Source organism: Balaenoptera borealis (genome assembly GCF_965194805.1).
Source record: "Balaenoptera borealis genome assembly, chromosome: 13".
NCBI lineage: Eukaryota > Metazoa > Chordata > Mammalia > Artiodactyla > Balaenopteridae > Balaenoptera > Balaenoptera borealis.
Window position 1 is genome coordinate 13,372,412 of NC_138870.1, and position 17,757 is coordinate 13,390,168.

The window sequence follows — 17,757 nt, forward strand, 5'->3', positions numbered from 1 at the left end:
TACCAACACAGAGGAGGTTAGTTTTGAAAGCCCTAACAGTTGTTGCTCTCTCTAGAACCCCAATGCCAAGAATCCTTTGACCCCAACAGGACTTATGATCTAGTATTCTTACCATCTTTCCTTTCATCCTCACCAAGTATAAACTCCGTGATCAATTATTAAAATCACTCCCTGTCTCTTCTTTCTTCATTGTATTCATCTGGCAAGCCCCCCGCCCTTGTTAAATCTCACTTTCTGTTTATTCTGTGCTGCACCTGCACACCGAATAGAACACAACAACGCTGGGTGAGCTCATGTTAAATTCATCATCATGAACCTCCACTGGGCTGTTAATGCTCTGTGACATTCATACTACATTTCCTGAGGCCAGTGGCTTTCAACTGGGGGAAATTTTGACCACAGGGTACATCTGGCAATGGCTAGAGATACTTCAGGATGTCACAAACAGGGGGCAAGGGGGAAGGAAGCTACCATCAGGCAGTGGGTAGAGGCCCGGGATGCACAAAACATTCTGCAGTGCATACAGGTCACATTGCTACATCGGAGAATTATCTAGCCCCAAACACCCACAGGGCTCAGGTTGAGAAATCCTGCCTGGGACCGTACAATTGTCCATGGCCAGACAAGTATTTCCTATCTTCTTCCTTCTGCAAACCTCCAGTTCCCAGTCCTCAGTCCTCTCCCTGAGCTGATGAGCTCACTTGCATAATTTCTGAGTAAAATAAAGAAGTTAAAAGAAAACCTCCCTAAGTTCCCCTAGCAGCTCTCCTTACCACCAGCACTTTCCCCGCACACTCTGCCAGCCTTCCTTCTATTACATTATGGATGAACTGTTTCCACGCTCCTCAGGCCAACCCCTCTACGTGTGCGCTAGACTCCATGTCCTCTGTCTGTTGGAATACTTTGACAGTAATTTCCCCCCTGCTTCTCCCATGTTATCAATTTTCCTCTTTTACTGAATCATTTCATCCGCTTACAAGCATGCTATTATTTTATTTCTCTCATGTTTAAATAAGCCCTTTCTTAACCCCACATCCCCTGCCGGCTACTGCCCATTTCTCTGCTCCCCTTTTAGCAAAACTCCATGAGAAGCTGTCTATACCAGCTGACCCCAATTCCCATTCTCCAATTTCCTCTTAAATTCACTGCAATTAGGCTTTTGGCCCCATCCCTCCATGCCATTTTGCTAAACTCCAATGGTTGATTCCCAGTTATTTCCTCATTTAATCTATCAACAACATTTGAAGAAGGCGCTCCCTCCTTGAAACACTTTCTTCTTATGGCCTTCAGGACACCACACTCTCTGATTTTCCTCCTGTCTTACTGGCCTCTCCTCAGCACCCTTTTCTCAGATGCTCATCTCATCTCCCCACCTCTCCAGGACACAGTCCTTGGACCTCTTCTCTGTCTGCACTCACTCCATCGATGATTGTTGTGCCTGGTCTCCTGGCTTTAAATGCCATTTAAAAGCTGATGACTACCCAAATTATTTCTCTAGTCCAGACTGGTCCTCAGAACTCTAGACCAATATACATCAACTGTCTATTTGATATATTCATTGGATGTCTATTAGCTATCTCAGACATAACATGTTCAAATCTGAATTACTCATCTTCTTCCTGAAGCTTACATTTATGCTAGACTTCCCAACTTGGTAATTCTATTTTTCCAGTTCCCCCAACAAAATACCATGTAGGTATGCCTGACTCCCCTTTGCCCTCGACTATATCCAATCCATCGGCAAATCCTGTTGGTCCTACCATTAGAATACACCACACATCCCAATCACTTCACTCCATTTTTTTCTATTACCAGCCTGGTCTGAACCACCAGCCTATTCACAGGTCTCTCTGCTTCTACTCTCCATGACCCCACTCTTCACTCTTCATCCCTTTCTCAATATAACAGATAAAGAGATGCATTTAAAATGTGAGTCAGATACACACACACACACACACACACACACACACACACACACACAGATACATTATTTGTATATCACCTTCAAGAATTAAGTGCAAAGAACTGATCTAGTAATCCAATTAACTAACTTGGCAAGTGACAGTGACCTGGTCACTAAGGGAGCTTTTGTGACCATTGTTCTGATTTTTTTTTTCAGGGAAAGTATTTTTAGAAAGTGTTTGGTGCCCCTGGGAAATAAATGAAAGTGTGAAATAATCAAATAGTGTTATTTCAGTCTAATTTTTTTTATTGCCTCAAGTGCTCAGGAACCCTTTTGAAAAAGAAAGAAGTCAAAAGAAAGAGAAATAAGAGAAGGGAAGGGAGGAAAGGAGGGAGGATGAGGGGGCTAAAGAGAGTAAGAGGGAATATTATTGATTGTTACATTTAAGTAATACAGGACATGCATTTCATTAGTTAACTCTTTTAAATCAGTACAGTGTAGTCACACTGCCATACAACATAGGAGTACATCTCAAAGAAACACAAAAGAAAAAGTATCACCACACAAAAATAGTTATCTCCTTATCTGTTGACTTAGCCACTGTGGGATCATTTCCAGTCCGCAGCATAACCTCTTTCCAGGGAATATAAAAACCTCTTCTAATGTGTTCCTGGCTTTGGTTTCCATTTGCAATGTTCTAGCACATAACAACACACCAGACTAACTTTACACCTCTTTCTAAAAAAACACTTCTGATTACAAAAGATTAAACTCATATAAAAGGACTAACACTTCAAAGGAAATGGAAGACATGCAAAACAACTGAAGCATTGATATCTTCAAAAGTGATGAAGAGAACCTTTTTGAATCTTATGACAAATCAAATTGAATAGCTTATATGACACAGGGCTCCAAGCAGCTAGTGTGAATAAACGCAGTAAACACTTCAGAAAAGGAGTCGGGTTCTTGCTACTTGTGACATTTTAAAAATAGGCCTGTTGACTTTTCTTCCTTGTTCATAGCTATTTGGTAACATTTTTATGGGTGAGTATTCAATTTACAGCTCCTTCCATTTTACTCTTATCAGAAGTCTAGGCCATAAGCAGAGAACGCAAGTACCACAAAAGGTATATTTTGAAAGAGACCTGGTTACCAATAAAGAAGCATGTCTATTTGGTTCTAAAAGACTGTTGAGAAGCCCCAATATTCGTTCAGTAGAAATGTTCTTCAAAAAAGTGCTCAAGGGCTTCCCTGGTGGCACAGTGGTTGAGAATCTCCCTGCCAATGCAGGGCACACGGGTTTGAGCCCTGGTCTGGGAAGATCCCACATGCCGTGGAGCAACTGGGCCCGTGAGCCACAGTTACTGAGACTGCGCGTCTGGAACCTGTGCTCCGCACCAAGAGAGGCCGCGACAGTGAGAGGCCTGCGCACCGCGATGAAGAGTGGCCCCCGCTTGCCACAACTAGAGAAAGCCCTCGCATAGAAACGAAGACCCAACACAGCCATAAATTAAAAAAAAAAAAAAAAAGAAGTGCTCAAGAAAGAAAGCTATCAAGAAAATATTTGTTTTATAAAAAGGACTATCTTTATTTAATGTCAAACTATACTTCTGAGCTATCTTTAAAAGGAACATTACATAAGTAAATGCAAAATTTTATTAGCTTAAGGAAACAAGTACATGTGTAAATTTGGGGACATATGTTTATGTTTTACATACCAGTGTCACCCTTTGACTTATGAAAAACAGACTTGAAAATGATGAGTCACAATTATCAGGAGGGTTCTCTATCTTTAAAGCATTCTAACCATGCCTCTTTCCCATTAGGTTATTCTTAGTTTCTTAGACTAGGACAAAGAACAAACTGTCCCAGCCCACGGACTGTTCCAAAATTGGGCCTGGATGCCTATGAACCCTGATCCCAGGCCTGGAAAAAGAGTGCCACTGTGTCAAAGATTACCGCACTGACGTAACAAAGAAGGGAGATGTTATAAACTTGTGGGAAGAATGAAGAAAGTTTCTGAGAGGAAAATTTTCCTCAGGGAAATCAATAAAAACATTTATAGAACTTTCTCATCTCAAAACTATGTCTTTCGTGTCTGAAAAAAAATAAAAGCATCTTTTCAAAAAATACACAAAAATATTTTAAAATTTAGTTGCCAATTATATTTATGCACATACACTCTCATACACACACATGCACAGGCATAGTTGTTTCTGCCACACAGAAAGAGCTAACCATTTTTCCAAAACTTCAGTTTTCCATTAGTTCTTTGGTAAGGTCAAGATATGGATAAGAAGGTAATTAAAATTGGTTATACTTCAGCTGAGAAAGTAACGTATAAAAGTAGGTTTGTGCTTATTGCATTTAACCAGAATTTCTAGAACAATTAAATAGTAATAGTTTCAGTGTCTTCTTTTTAATTTTTTTTAAATCAAGAGTGACCACAACTGAATAGATAGGGCTATGATTTACTGAGATGAGAACTTGAATCTTAAGTTCCAATCTCAGCTATAAAGTTAATAGTTCAAAACTTGTATTTGGACTCAGGCACAGGGAGCCTGTTGAGCTCCCAGGCTGATCCCCTGCCCTTTCCAGGTCACGTGGGTCCTTGGGGGCATAGGAAGGAGGCTGAGGGGAGAACAGGAGAGGCAGGCGGGAGGAGCCCTCAGGGAGGAGTGGGAGAGAAGCGGAGGGCAATTGCCCTGCACACTCGGGCACTGGGAGCCTGCTGAGCTCCCAGGCCGATCCCCCGCCCTTCAAACCCCCCTCCAGGCCACGTGGGTCCTTGGGGGCATAGGAGGGAGGCCGGGGAGATCAGGAGAGGCAGGCGGGAGGGGCCCTCCCAGAACCCAGACCGGAGGAGCAGCAGAGGAGAGGAGGGCATTTGCCCCACCCACTCGAGCCCAGAAAGCCTGCTAGGCTCCCAGGTGAGGTCCCCCGCCCTCTGAGACTGGGGTGGGGGGCACGCCTGGGCCCCTTCTGTTTCTTGAGCCTAAGCCCCACCCCCCACAGCCCTCAGGGCCTTTTCCAGCCCTGTGGGTCCTGAGCATTGGCCCCGCCCACCGCCCAAACCTCGCCCTTGCTTAGGCCCCGCCCTCCACAGCCAAGGTCTTTCCATCCCCCCCTCTTTGTTTTCCTTTCCCTCCTCCTCTTTTTTACTACTGTGGTCCTGATGTACCTTCTGGTTGTTGATTCATCTATACTTTTACTTTTACATTCTTTCTAACATATCTGTTAGTTTCCTAGTCTAATTTTATTTTTTACTTTGTTATTTTTCTCTCTCTTTTTTTTTTTTTTTGCCACCCCACATGGCTTGCAGGATCTTGATTTGCGAGCCTGGGGTTGGGGGGAGCTCCTGCGGTGGGAGCTCCAAGTCTGAACCACTGGACTAACAGAGAACCTCAGACCCCAGGGAATATTCATCGGAGTGAGGTCTCACAGAGTTCCTCATCTCAGCACCAAGACCCAGCGCAACCCAATAACCTACAAACTCCAGTGTTGGAAGCCTCAAGCCAGACGACCAGTAAAACTGGAAGACAATCCCACATATTAAAAAAAAAATGAGATGGCAAAAAAAAATATGTCACAGATGACGGAGCAAGGTAAAAACCTACAAGACCAAATAAATGAAGAGGAAATAGGCAATCTACCTGAAAAAGAATTCGGAGTAATGATAGTTAAGATGATCCAGAATCTTGGAAACAGAATGGAAGCATGGATTGAGCAAACACAAGAAATGTTTAACAAAGATCTAGAAGAACTAAAGAACAAACAAAGATGAACAACACAATAACTGATACGAAAAATACATTAGAACGAATCAATAACAGAATAACAGAGGCAGAAGAATGAATAAGTGAGCTGCAAGACAAAATGGTTGAAATAACTGCCAAGGAGCAGAATAAAGAAAAAAGAATGAAAAGAATTGAAGACAATCTCAGAGACCTCTGGGACAACACTAAATGTACCAACATTTGAATTATAGGGGTCCCAGAGGAAGAAGAGAAAAAGAAAGGGTCTGAGAAAATATTTGAAGAGATTATAGTTGAAAACTTCCCTAACATGGGAAAGGAAATCATCACCCAAGTCCAGGAAGCATGGAGAGTCCCAGACAGGATAAACCCTAGGAAAAACACACCAAGACACATATTAATCAAACTAACAAAAATTAAATTCAAAGAAAAAATATTAAAAGCAGCAAGGGAAAAACAAAAAATAACATACAAAGGAATCCCCATAAGGTTGTCAGCTGACTTTTCAGTGGAAACTCTGCAGGCCAGAGGGACTGGCAGGATATACTTAAAGTGATGAAAGAGAAAAACCTATAACCAAGATTACTCTACCCAGTAAGGATCTCATTCAGATTTGATGGAGAAGTCAAAAGCTTTTCAGACAAACAAAAGCTAAGAGAATTCAGCACCACCAAACCAGCTTTACAACAAATGCTAAAGAAACTTCTCTAAGCAGGAAACACAGAGAAGAAAAAAGACCCACAAAAACAAACCCAAAACAATTAAGAAAATGGTAATAGGAACATACATATCGATAATAACCCTGAATGTAAATGCCCCAACCAAAAGACACAGACTGGCTGAATGGATACAAAAACAAGACCCATATGTATGCTGTCTACAAGAGACCCACTTCAGACCTAGGGACACATACAGACTGAAAGTGAAGGGATGGAAAAAGATATTCCATGCAAATGGAAATCAAAAGAAAGCTGGAGTAGCAATACTTGTATCAGATAAAATAGACTTTAAAATAAAGACTGTTACAAGAGATAAGGAGGGACACTACATAATGATCAAGGGATCAATCCAAGAAGAAGATGTAACAATTATAAATGTTTATGCACCCAACATAGGAGCACCACAATACATAAGGCAAATGCTAACAACCATGAAAGGAGAAATCGACAGTAACACAATAGTAGGGGACTTTAATACCCCACTTACACCAATGGACAGATCATCCAAACAGAAAATAAATAAGGAAACACAAGCTTTAAATGACACAACAGACCAGATAGATCTAATTGATATTTATAGAACATTCCACCCAGAGTGGCAGAATATACTTTCTTCTCAAGTGCACATGAAACATTCTCCAGGATAGAACACATCTTGGGTCACAAATCAAGCCTCAGTAAATTTAAGAAAATTGAAATCATATCAAGCATCTTTTCTGACCACAATGCTATGAGACTGGAAACCAATTACAGGAAAAAAAACCTTAAAAAATACAAACACATGGATGCTAAACAGTGTGCTACTAAATAACCAAGAGATCCCTGAAGAAATCAAAAAAATACATAGAAACAAATGACAACGAAACATGACAACCCAAAACCTATGGGATGCAGCAAAAGCAGTTCTAAGAGGAAAGGTTATAGCAATTCAATCTCACCTCAAGAAATAAGAAAAACCTCAAATAAACAATCTAACCCTACACTTAAAACAACTAGAGAAAGAAGAACAAAGAAAACCCAAATTCCGTAGAAGGAAAGAAATCATAAAGATCAGAGCAGAAATAAATGAAATAGAAATGAAGAAAACAATAGCAAAGATCAATAAAACTAAAAGCTGGTTCTTTGAGAAGATAAACAAAATTGATAAACCCTTAGCCAGATTCATCAAGAAAAAATGGGAGAGGATGCAAATCAATAAAATTAGAAATGAAAATGGAGAAATCACAACTGACACTGCAGAAATACAAAGGATTATAAGAGACTATTACAAACAACTATATGCCAATAAAATGGACAACCACGTAGAAGTGGACAAATTCTTGGAAAGGTATAATTTTCCAAGACTGAACCAGGAAGAATTAGAAATATAAACAGACCTATCACAGGTAATGAAATCGAAACTGAAATTAAAAATCTTCCAACAAACCAAAGTCCAGGTCCAGATGGCTTCACAGGTGAATTCTATCAAACATTTAGAGAAGAGCTAACACCTATCCTTCTCAAACTCTTCCAAAAAATTGCAGAGGAAGGAAAACTCCCAAACTCATTCTACAAAGCCACCATCACCCTGATACCAAAACCAGAAAAAAGATATCACAAAAAAAGAAATTCATAGACCAATATCACTTCACTGATGAACACAGATGCAAAAATCCTCAACAAAATGCTAACAAACAAAATCCAACAGCACATTAAAAGGATCATACACCATGATCAAGTGGGATTTATCCCAGGGATGCAAGGATTCTTCAAAATAGGCAAATCAGGACTTTCAGGGTGGCACAATTGAGAATCTGCCTGCCAATGCAGGGGACACGGGTTCGAGCCCTCGTCTGGGAAGATCCCACATGCCGCGGAGCAACTGGGTCTGTGAGCCACGATTACTGAGCCTGCACGTCTGGAGCCTGTGCTCCGCAACAAGAGAGGCTGCGATAGTGAGAAGCCCGCGCACCGGGATGAAGAGTGGCCCCCACTTGCCACAACTGGAGAGAGCCCTCGTGCAGAGGTGAAGACCCAACACAGCCATAAATAAATAAATAAATTTAAAATAGGCAAATCATTCAATGTGATGCACCACATTAACAAATTAGGGAATAAAAACCATATGATCACCTCAATAGATGCAGAAAAAGCTTTTGACAAAATTCAACACCCATTTATGATAAAAACTCTCCAGAAAATGGGCATAGAGGGAACCTACCTCAACATAATAAAGGCCATATATGACAAACCCACAGTGAGCATCATACTCAATGGTGAAAAACTGAAAGCATTTCTACTAGGATCAGGAAAAAGACAAGGATGTCCACTCTCGCCACTCTTATTCAACATAGTTTTGGAAGTCCTAGCCAGAGCAATCATAGAAGAAAAAGAAATAAAAGGAATACAAACTGGAAATGAAGAAGTAAAACTGTCACTGTTTGCAGATGACATGATACTATACATAGAAAATCCTAAAGATGCTACCAGAAAACTAGTAGAACTAATCAGTGAATTTGGTAAGGTTGCAGGATACAAAATTAATGCATAGAAATCTCTGGCATTCCTATACACCAACAATGAAAAATAGGAAAGAGAAATTAAGGAAACACTCCCATTTACTATTGCAACAAAAATAATAATACCTAGGAATAAACCTGCCTAAGGAGGTGAAAGACTTGTACTCAGAAAACTATAGAACACTGATGAAAGAAATCAAAGATGACATAAACAGATGAAGAAATATACCACGTTCTTGGATTGGAAGAATCAATATTGTGAAAATGACTATACTACCCAAAAGCAATCTACAGATTCAATGCAATCCCTATCAAACTACCAATGGCATTCTTCACAGAATTAGAACAAAAAATCTTACAATTCGTATGGAAACACAAAAGACCCCGAATAGCCAAAGCAATCTGGAGAAAGTAAAATGGAGTTGGAGGAATCAGGCTCCCCAACTTCAAACTATACCACAAAGCTACAGTAATCAAGACAGAATGGTACTGGCACAAAAACAGGAATATAGATCAATGATACAGGATAGAATGCCCAGAGATAAGCCCATGGGCTTTTATTTTTATATTTTATAAATATATTTTATATTTTATATTTATAATTATGGGCACCTAATTTATGAGAAAGGAGGCAAGAACATACAATGGAGAAAAGACAACCTCTTCAATAAGTGGTGTTGGGAAAACTGGACAGCTATATGTAAAAGAATGAAATTAGAACACTACCTAACACCACACACAAAAATAAACTCCAAATGGATTAAAGACTTAAATGTAAGACGAGACACTATAAAAGTTCTAGAGGAAAACATACGAAAAACACTCTGACATAAACCACAGCAAGATCTTTTTTGACCCACCTCCTAGAGTAACAGAAATAAAACAAAAATAAACAAATGGGACTTAATTAAACTTAAAAGCTTTTGCACAGCAAAGGAAACCATAAACAAGACAAAAAGACAACCCTCAGAATGGGAGAAAATATTTGCAAATGAAACAACAGACAAAGGATTAATCTCTGAAATATACAAACAGCTCATGGAGCTCAATATCAAAAAAACAATCCAGTTAAAAAATGGGCAGAAGACCTAAATAGACGTTTCACCAAGGGAGACCTACAGATGGCCAAGAGACACATGAAAAGATGCTCAACATCACTAATTATTAGAGAAATGCAAATCTAAGCTACAATGAGGTATCACCTCACGCCGGTCAGAATGGCCATTATCAAAAAAGCTAGAAACAATAAATGCTGGAAAGGGTGTGGTGAAAAGGGAACCCTCCTACACTGTTGTTGGGAATGTAAATTGATACAACCACTATGGAAAACAGTATGGAGGTTCCTTAAAAAACTAAAAATAGAACTACCATATGACCCAGCAATCCCACTACTGGGCATATAGCCTGAGAAAACCATAATTCAAAAAGAGACATACCACAATGTTCACTGCAGCACTATTTACAATAGCCAGGACATGGAACCAACCTAGATGTCCATCAACAGATGAATGGATGAAGAAGATGTGGCACATATATACAATGGAATATTACTCAGCCATAAAAAAGAGACGAAATTGTTGTTTGTAGTGAGGTGGATGGACTTAGAGTCTGTCATACAGAGTGAAGTAAGTCAGAAAGAGAAAAACAAATACCATATGCCAACGCATATATATGGAATCTAAAAAAAAAAAAAAAGGTAGCTAGTTGCAGGGCAGGAATAAAGAGGTAGATAATATAGAGAATGGACTTGATGACATGGGGTGGGAGGGCGAAGAGAGAGTAGCATTGACATATATACACTACCGAATGTAAAATAGTTGGCTGGTGGGAAGCAGCAGCACAGCACAGGGAGATCAGCTCCGTGCTTTGCGATGACCTAGAGGGGTGGGATAGGGAGGGTGGGAGGGAGGCTCAAGAGGGAGGAGATATAGGGACATGTGTATGCATATGGCTGATTTTCTTTGTTGTGCAACAGAAACTAACACAGTATTGTGAAGCAATTAAACTCCAATAAAGATGTATTAAAAAAAAATAAAATAAAAAAATAAAAAAACTTGTATCTGGATGCCAGAGATGAGATTTGATATGAAGACAAATTTTCAAGTCACTCCTTTTCCAACAGTATAAACAGTATTGAAAGAATTGAAAATAGAGTGATCATCTACAGTAAAAGTATGTTTATATGAGAAAAGAACCCAGAACTGAGCCCTAGGAGAAGCCATTTGAGAGAATGAAAAATATCCTTTACACACACATACACTTTATATACTTTTATCGTATTAAGGAAATATCTTCCTGGCTCTAGTCTTCCAAGAATTTTTATGTATCAAGTATCGATAAAGCAAAGTAATTTTATAATACTTTAAAAAACATAATTTGAAGATTAAACAGACAAGCCATATGCTACAAGATAAAACAAAATAAAAATTATCTTAGAATTATCTTCAGTTTTCAAATTATCCACCCTGCTGTTCCCAAGTACTAACAAGGATAATCCAAAGTTGGCCATAGGGTCTTTTGTTTTAACTTATTTAAATCTGGTTTTCAGATTTAACCACTCACATGAAAAATAGAACTTCAGTTTATGAAAGTATGAAGTTGAAGTCTAAAAATCTGAATTTGGAGGGCAAATTTGAAAGTGCTATTGGCAGGTTGATTATATTAAGCTAGTGTGATTGTGTGTGTATATAGACACACACACACAGACACACACACTATATATATATATGGCAAATATCAGGAAGAGAAGCAGGAAAACTATGATGGTGATACTGATGACGATAAGAGTAAATATTTACTAACTGCTTATAATGTGTCATATTGGTTAAAATCAATCAGGCTTTTTCAGCCTCAGTACCATCGATATTTTGGGCCAGATGATTCTGGTGTGTGTGGGGGGGGGCGGGGGAGAGGGAAGCTGTCCCGTTCATCTTAGGATGTTGTTAACTACATCCTTAACTTCTACCTATTATAATAGATGCCAGTTGCATCCACCCAATTGTGATCAAAATATGTCTCCAGACAAATACCAAATGTCCCTAGGGGAAGGGGGTAAAATCACCCCTGGCTGAGAACGACTGGTCTAAATGCTTTATATGCATTATTTCATGAAATCCTCACAATTATCCTATGAAGTAGAGATCACTATCCCCCCCTTTCCAGATATTAAAGCATACAGAGGATCATTAAATTCTTGACAGTCTCATGGCCAGCAAGTGATATTTCACTATACAAACTCAAGCACGTCTGCCTCCAGAGTCTGTATTCAATCACCACAATATATTGGAATATGTAGAAATATACACATTAGAGACTAGACAGAACTTCCTGTTTCTCAGAATTACTTGGAGGATGAGAAATGAGGTGAAAATCTTTGCAATCTATGAAGTACCATGCAAGGACTATTAGGTATATTTAATAATATTTATTACCAGCAGAACCAATAATAAACAATTTTTACTTAGAGTGCTTTAAATTCCCAGGAGAAACTGTATATTTTTTGCCTCCCTAGGAAACTTACGGTCCACAGGAACTTGTTTTTGTCGTTGGCTATCTCGCACAATACTGCCACCACTGTCACTGGAGCTGCTGTTCTGACGGGTTACATTTGCTGGGACCTTTGACACAGGAAGAGGTGCTGAAGCAGAAGGTGGGAGGGGAACAGGAACAGGAGCTGGCGTTGGAGGAGGTGATGGCGCAGAGGGAATGTCAGTTGCTCTTGGACCACACTCCATCCTCTGTTTCTATAAAAAGACAAATCATTAATTCGGAATTGTGAAAATATAAAGCTAGGCTAGGAAAACAAATTATACTTTGACAGGACCCTGTTGGCTATTTATGTGTAAACTTCCTTGCAAATCCATAGCAAATTTGTGTGTGTTAATATGTATACATACATCTATATGTATGTATAGACAGACACGCACAACCCTCCAATCCTACCTGATGTAATAATTATTAAAAATTATTTTTTACATATTCTACACATCTGTTCACAATCAAAAAGGATACACCAATAGCAAACATTAGTACTAATAATAGTAATAAATGTCAAGAAAACTAAATGTGAACCTGGAATCACACAAGATCAGGGTAGGTCAAAAGATTTCTGATTATTTTATAGTTTCTGTTAATAAGAACTTCTAACTGTACTAGAAGCCTAAATATCAATAACAGAAAGCATTACTCACTCCTTATTTTAAATGTATATTATATTCAAAAGTGTTTAATTCTGCTGTTTCCAAATAATTTGTTAAGAAGAGGGGTAATATTTCAGTAGATAAAAGGAGTATGCTTTATAATAAACAAGTAATTTTAAAGTATTGTTAATTTTTTCAAGCCACAGCCCTTTCTGCCATCATCCTAATGCTAATTTATTAAATTTAGAAAGTTTCCTTGTTAAAATAGGAATGTGGTGAGGGTAATGGTATGGCCTTTAATTAAATGTTTATGACTATGAAATTGTTCTATGACAATTTCAAAGAACTCGAAAAAGAATAGATACATGTATATGTATAACTGAATCACTTTGTTGTACACCTGACACTAACACAACATTGTCAATCAACTGTACTCCAATATAAAATAAAAAGTTAATAAAAATAAATAAATAAATAAAAACAAAAATAATGAATTGTGACCAAGTTATCTAGGTTTGACCTAGAAATAAAAAGTGATTAAAAATTAGGAAATTTGTCTACATAATACAACATGTAAATAAAGTTAAAGAGAAAAATTCTTAGAAAAAGAAAAAGTTAAGAGGATCCTGGACTTTTCATTATGTTGAAACTACCTGGTATGTGCCTCCCTCTGGATTTTTTATTATGGGAATAAAGCAACCCCCTAATTACTTAAAAAATGTTTATATGACTACACCTCAAAAGCATATTATTAGGAAAGAAGTCCACGGGGGGATTTGTATTAAAAAAAGGTAGATGTGATAGAATATATAATAACTTTCAGTAATTTTTAAACCATGATTTAGGCTATTATAAAATATTATTTGTGCATTTTCCCTATTAAACTACACACAATAGTTAAAACTTTAAACAAAATAATCTTAATAACTGAATTAAAATAAGTTCCAAATTCTCAAAAGGCAAATTTTTTGTATAGAATCAAAGATACAGAGCAGTGACTTATAATTTAGGTAAAGTTTAGATACTGCACTGGCACAATTTTAATTATTCTAAAATTCAGGATTAGTAGATGAAATACAAAAAGCAGGCCTTTTGGTAATCTGGTCCTTTGGCTAGAAGAGTATTTACATTTAATTTCTAAATTGGCCCAAATATAAGGTCATATTGATTTTAAAAGAGGCCTTCCCAATTTCCACAGAGATCAAAAACATCAAAATACACACCACACACACACATCACTTTGTAATTCTTGCTTAAAAAACAACACACCACCCTCAAAGGCACCTTCACAGCAAATGAGTAACACCTGTGGAAACCAGAGGGGGGGGAGCAGCCCTGGTTCTCTGCTGTCTCTTTAAAAGCCACCGCTCACCCGCCAGTGGGTGGGGAAGGTGGGAGGGTATGAAGCAAGGATGGGAGAAGGACTGAAAGAAGAGTTTATGTGCTGCTATTCCTTGGAGGGAGGAGGAGAGAGGCAAAGAGGAAGGGAAGGAGTAGGGGTTAAATTCACAGAGCAAGCTGTGGAGTTAGATGGGAGAGAAACAGATATTGCTGACCCCCCTGCAATTCAAGGCCTGGAAACATTTCTAATATATTCAATAATCGAGTGTATTATATTATTATTATTATCATCCACAAAACAATGTTCCTATATTTGGGCCAATAAAATATTTCGAGCAATCAAAATACAGCAAACATCACCGAAATGTAATACTTAGCACACAGCAAAGTCATCAATGTATATGCAATGTTCCCTTAACAAGAATGTCCTCGGCACATAATTTCATGAAGAGTTAGTGAATTCTCACATTAGGATTTCAGAAGTGTCAGAGTTTAAATTACTGCTTTCAAAGCTTAAACAAAACAAAAAATGCTACCAGTTCTGCATTCCATGATATGATTCACATTTTCTGCTTTCAGAAAAACAAGAACAGCTAGTGTTTTGCTAGCCATCAAATAATACTGTGAAAAACTGAAAACCTGTGTTATTGTCACAATCAGGCCTGCAGACAGGCTCGCCAAATCTTCTGTGCCTTGTTTCACCCATCTGTCATTGCTATATAATGCAACTTTATCAGTATAACCTATCAGAACTATAGACTTAAATATTCATATAATATACAGAGAAACCATAGGAAAATTTTTTATGAATTAGGTCATAATTTTATTTACTTGCATATTTTCCCCTTTTTCTTGGTCCTCCTTCCTGCCTCATGTTTCCAACCCCTGGAATGAAAAAGTGGGGGAAGGGCCTTCCTCAAATCATTATAACCTGTTCTGAAACAGCAACCAAGGTGGCTTTTCCATGGAAACTGATGTCGTCCTCCATGTGGAGGAAGGAGAATCAGGACTGACTCGCGAAATCACTTTTCTCTGTCCCCTGCTACCTTCTCCACTCCCTTTTACTTACCACCCAGTTACTGCTCTTCTCCCTTTGCTATTACTGTCTCTTGGTTATATCAGGCTGAAGGTAGAGAACTGATGGCCCCTCAACTGATGGCAAGTCTTGGAGAGCAGAACTCCACCCCAAACTTTCCTCTGCTGAACGAAGGGTGCTGAGTGTTCAGATCCAAAAAGAAATCTTGACCGACTGTTCCCAGTTTGCCTGGGACTCTCCGAGTGCCAGAACCAAGAGTCCCACATCCCTCCAAACCCCTCCGCTGTGAGCAAACTGGGATGATGGGTCACCTTGGTGTGGCTGTATTTTTGTATGATCACTGTCACTTCCTAACTCTTGCCTTTTATCTCCCGCAAATATAAAGTTCTGCTTAAAACAAAATCTCTTTGTTTTTTTTTCTTTCTCTGAAAGAAGTCAGAATTACTAGACCCTGTGGAAAATGTACTTCTCTGTTGATAATTAAGTCCAAATGAGTCACTTTTCTTTAGCCACTAAAGCTGAGTAGAAATTCTCAAGGATTAAAGAAAGAGATGTGTAGATAAGCTCCTGATTCATGCAAGATACTGCTTCAGAAGGGAATTTATGCAAGCAAGCCCAACAAAGCCAGTAAAATTGAACTGTTCTTAAAAATGGAATCTACACATTTTTTCCTCTAAATTTAGTCTCTTTGGCATTCAGTGAAAACTAGGCACAGCTGGAACGTTTGGAGGGTGTTAAGTCCAGAGATTGAATCCAAAAAATTACATTAAAAAGAAGTGCCTTGAGGGAACAAATGTGGGTTACCTCTGACAGCTCTCCAAGTAATTGCTATTAGGAAAATGGAGCAAATCACATCAAATGAGAAGATTTAACATAGGAGATGGAACTAAAATAATATCAATTATACTTCACATCAAATATCAGAAACCGTGAGCAAATTAGTTTTTGACAGTAAGATTACCTCCCCACAAATCAACCAGGGAAGGAGCTTGTAAATATATAATTAATTTCCACCACTATCTAGCCATGGAAAACTAATTATATAGGCTCATACTACAGTATAAACCATGTAGAGTATTTCAGTAACTATTTGTATATCCGAGTATTGTGTTTTAAAAATATTAAGATAAAGGTTCATCTTATTCTTATAGCTTATAAAGAATATAATTAGAGTACATTTAATAATGTAAGACTAACTCTTAAGCTGATTTACAAAAGGAAATATAAATCATGGTGTATTTTAGTGAACTTTAGTTGAACTTGTAAGCAGTTAAACAAACAGAAAATTTTATAGTTCTGTAATACGCCTTTTGGGCAGTAATTTATATATATATGGAAAGAGAGAGATAGTCGGTATTATTCAAATTATTGCAAGAAATATTTGGAAAAATGTCAACACGTGAAACAGGATAAAAAGTAACCATCCCTGTCTAAAGACCATGCCTCTAATTAATAGATGAATAGAGTGTTCTAAGATTAACTTAAAAAAATTTTTTAAGAACGGAATATTATCAGGAAGTTGGTCTGCTGGAATGAAAATAAAGACATCTTTAGTAAAATTGTCCTCTCTTTCCAGCAGTATCTGAATATCTGGATTGAGCTTGAAAAACAGAGCATTCATAACAGGAGCTGAAATTAGCAGTGCTAGTGGTATACTATTCACCTGAAGAAAACATTTCCACTTTTAACTTAGGGCTACTTTAACATGTATATAGAAAATAACAAAATTTTATATCTAGACTGGATTGTGGAGATCATGAAACTTGGCCCCTTCCATTTCAGAGCTCAGCAAATTGGAGCAGAGAAAATTAAAACGCTTTCTTTAAGGTCATACAGCTAGTCAGTGGCAGAGCCAAGACTACCATCCTCATGCACCAGGACCTAGACCGGAGCTGTTTCCACAATATCATAATATCTCTTGCTCGGAAACAGAGCAGATGGGGAAACTTTCTGTTGAATTTACCGGACCATAATGACCAGACATTCAAAATTATTTGCATCTTGTAGAGTAAGCATATCTATAATAATAATAAGCACGTGGAATTCATAATTAATAATAAATAAAAGAGTTCTTTAGTCAAGCCTCTGAGGATATTGGAAATAATATAAGGGCAGGGATTGGTTTCTGCTCTTGGTGTATGACCTGGGAATCTACGTTGGCAAAAGGGTGATTCGGGTAGATGAATAGTCAAAGTGCTAGAGGTCAGGGAATCAAGTCAAAAGACTTATCAGGAAACTTGATGTGGCAGGTAGTTTCCAGGTGGGCAGGAAGCACCCTGCATGTCCACATGTTGCCCAGCAAAAGTACTCTAAAGTCCTGGAATGTTCTATAACAGAATCTTCATCAAAAGATATGTCATTTATCT

The 17,757-nt window shown here is 38.2% G+C and overlaps 1 protein-coding gene and 1 long non-coding RNA gene across 14 annotated transcripts in view; one reads left to right on the top strand and one right to left on the bottom strand.

The window, feature by feature from the left end:
• Nucleotides 1-17,757, bottom strand: part of EPS8 (EGFR pathway substrate 8, signaling adaptor) — a 202,136-nt gene that overhangs the window by 10,198 nt on the left and 174,181 nt on the right. For all 13 annotated transcript variants that reach the window (XM_082351936.1, XM_082351942.1, XM_082351935.1 and 10 more), the window contains one exon: nucleotides 12,396-12,618. In XM_082351936.1, the coding sequence (XP_082208062.1) occupies nucleotides 12,396-12,618 (223 nt within the window). The remainder of the gene's footprint in view (nucleotides 1-12,395; nucleotides 12,619-17,757) is intronic.
• LOC309609922 lies at nucleotides 3-8,420 on the top strand. The gene is made up of 2 exons (XR_014233658.1): nucleotides 3-4,501; nucleotides 4,679-8,420. It is a non-coding gene; the product is annotated as an uncharacterized lncRNA (long non-coding RNA).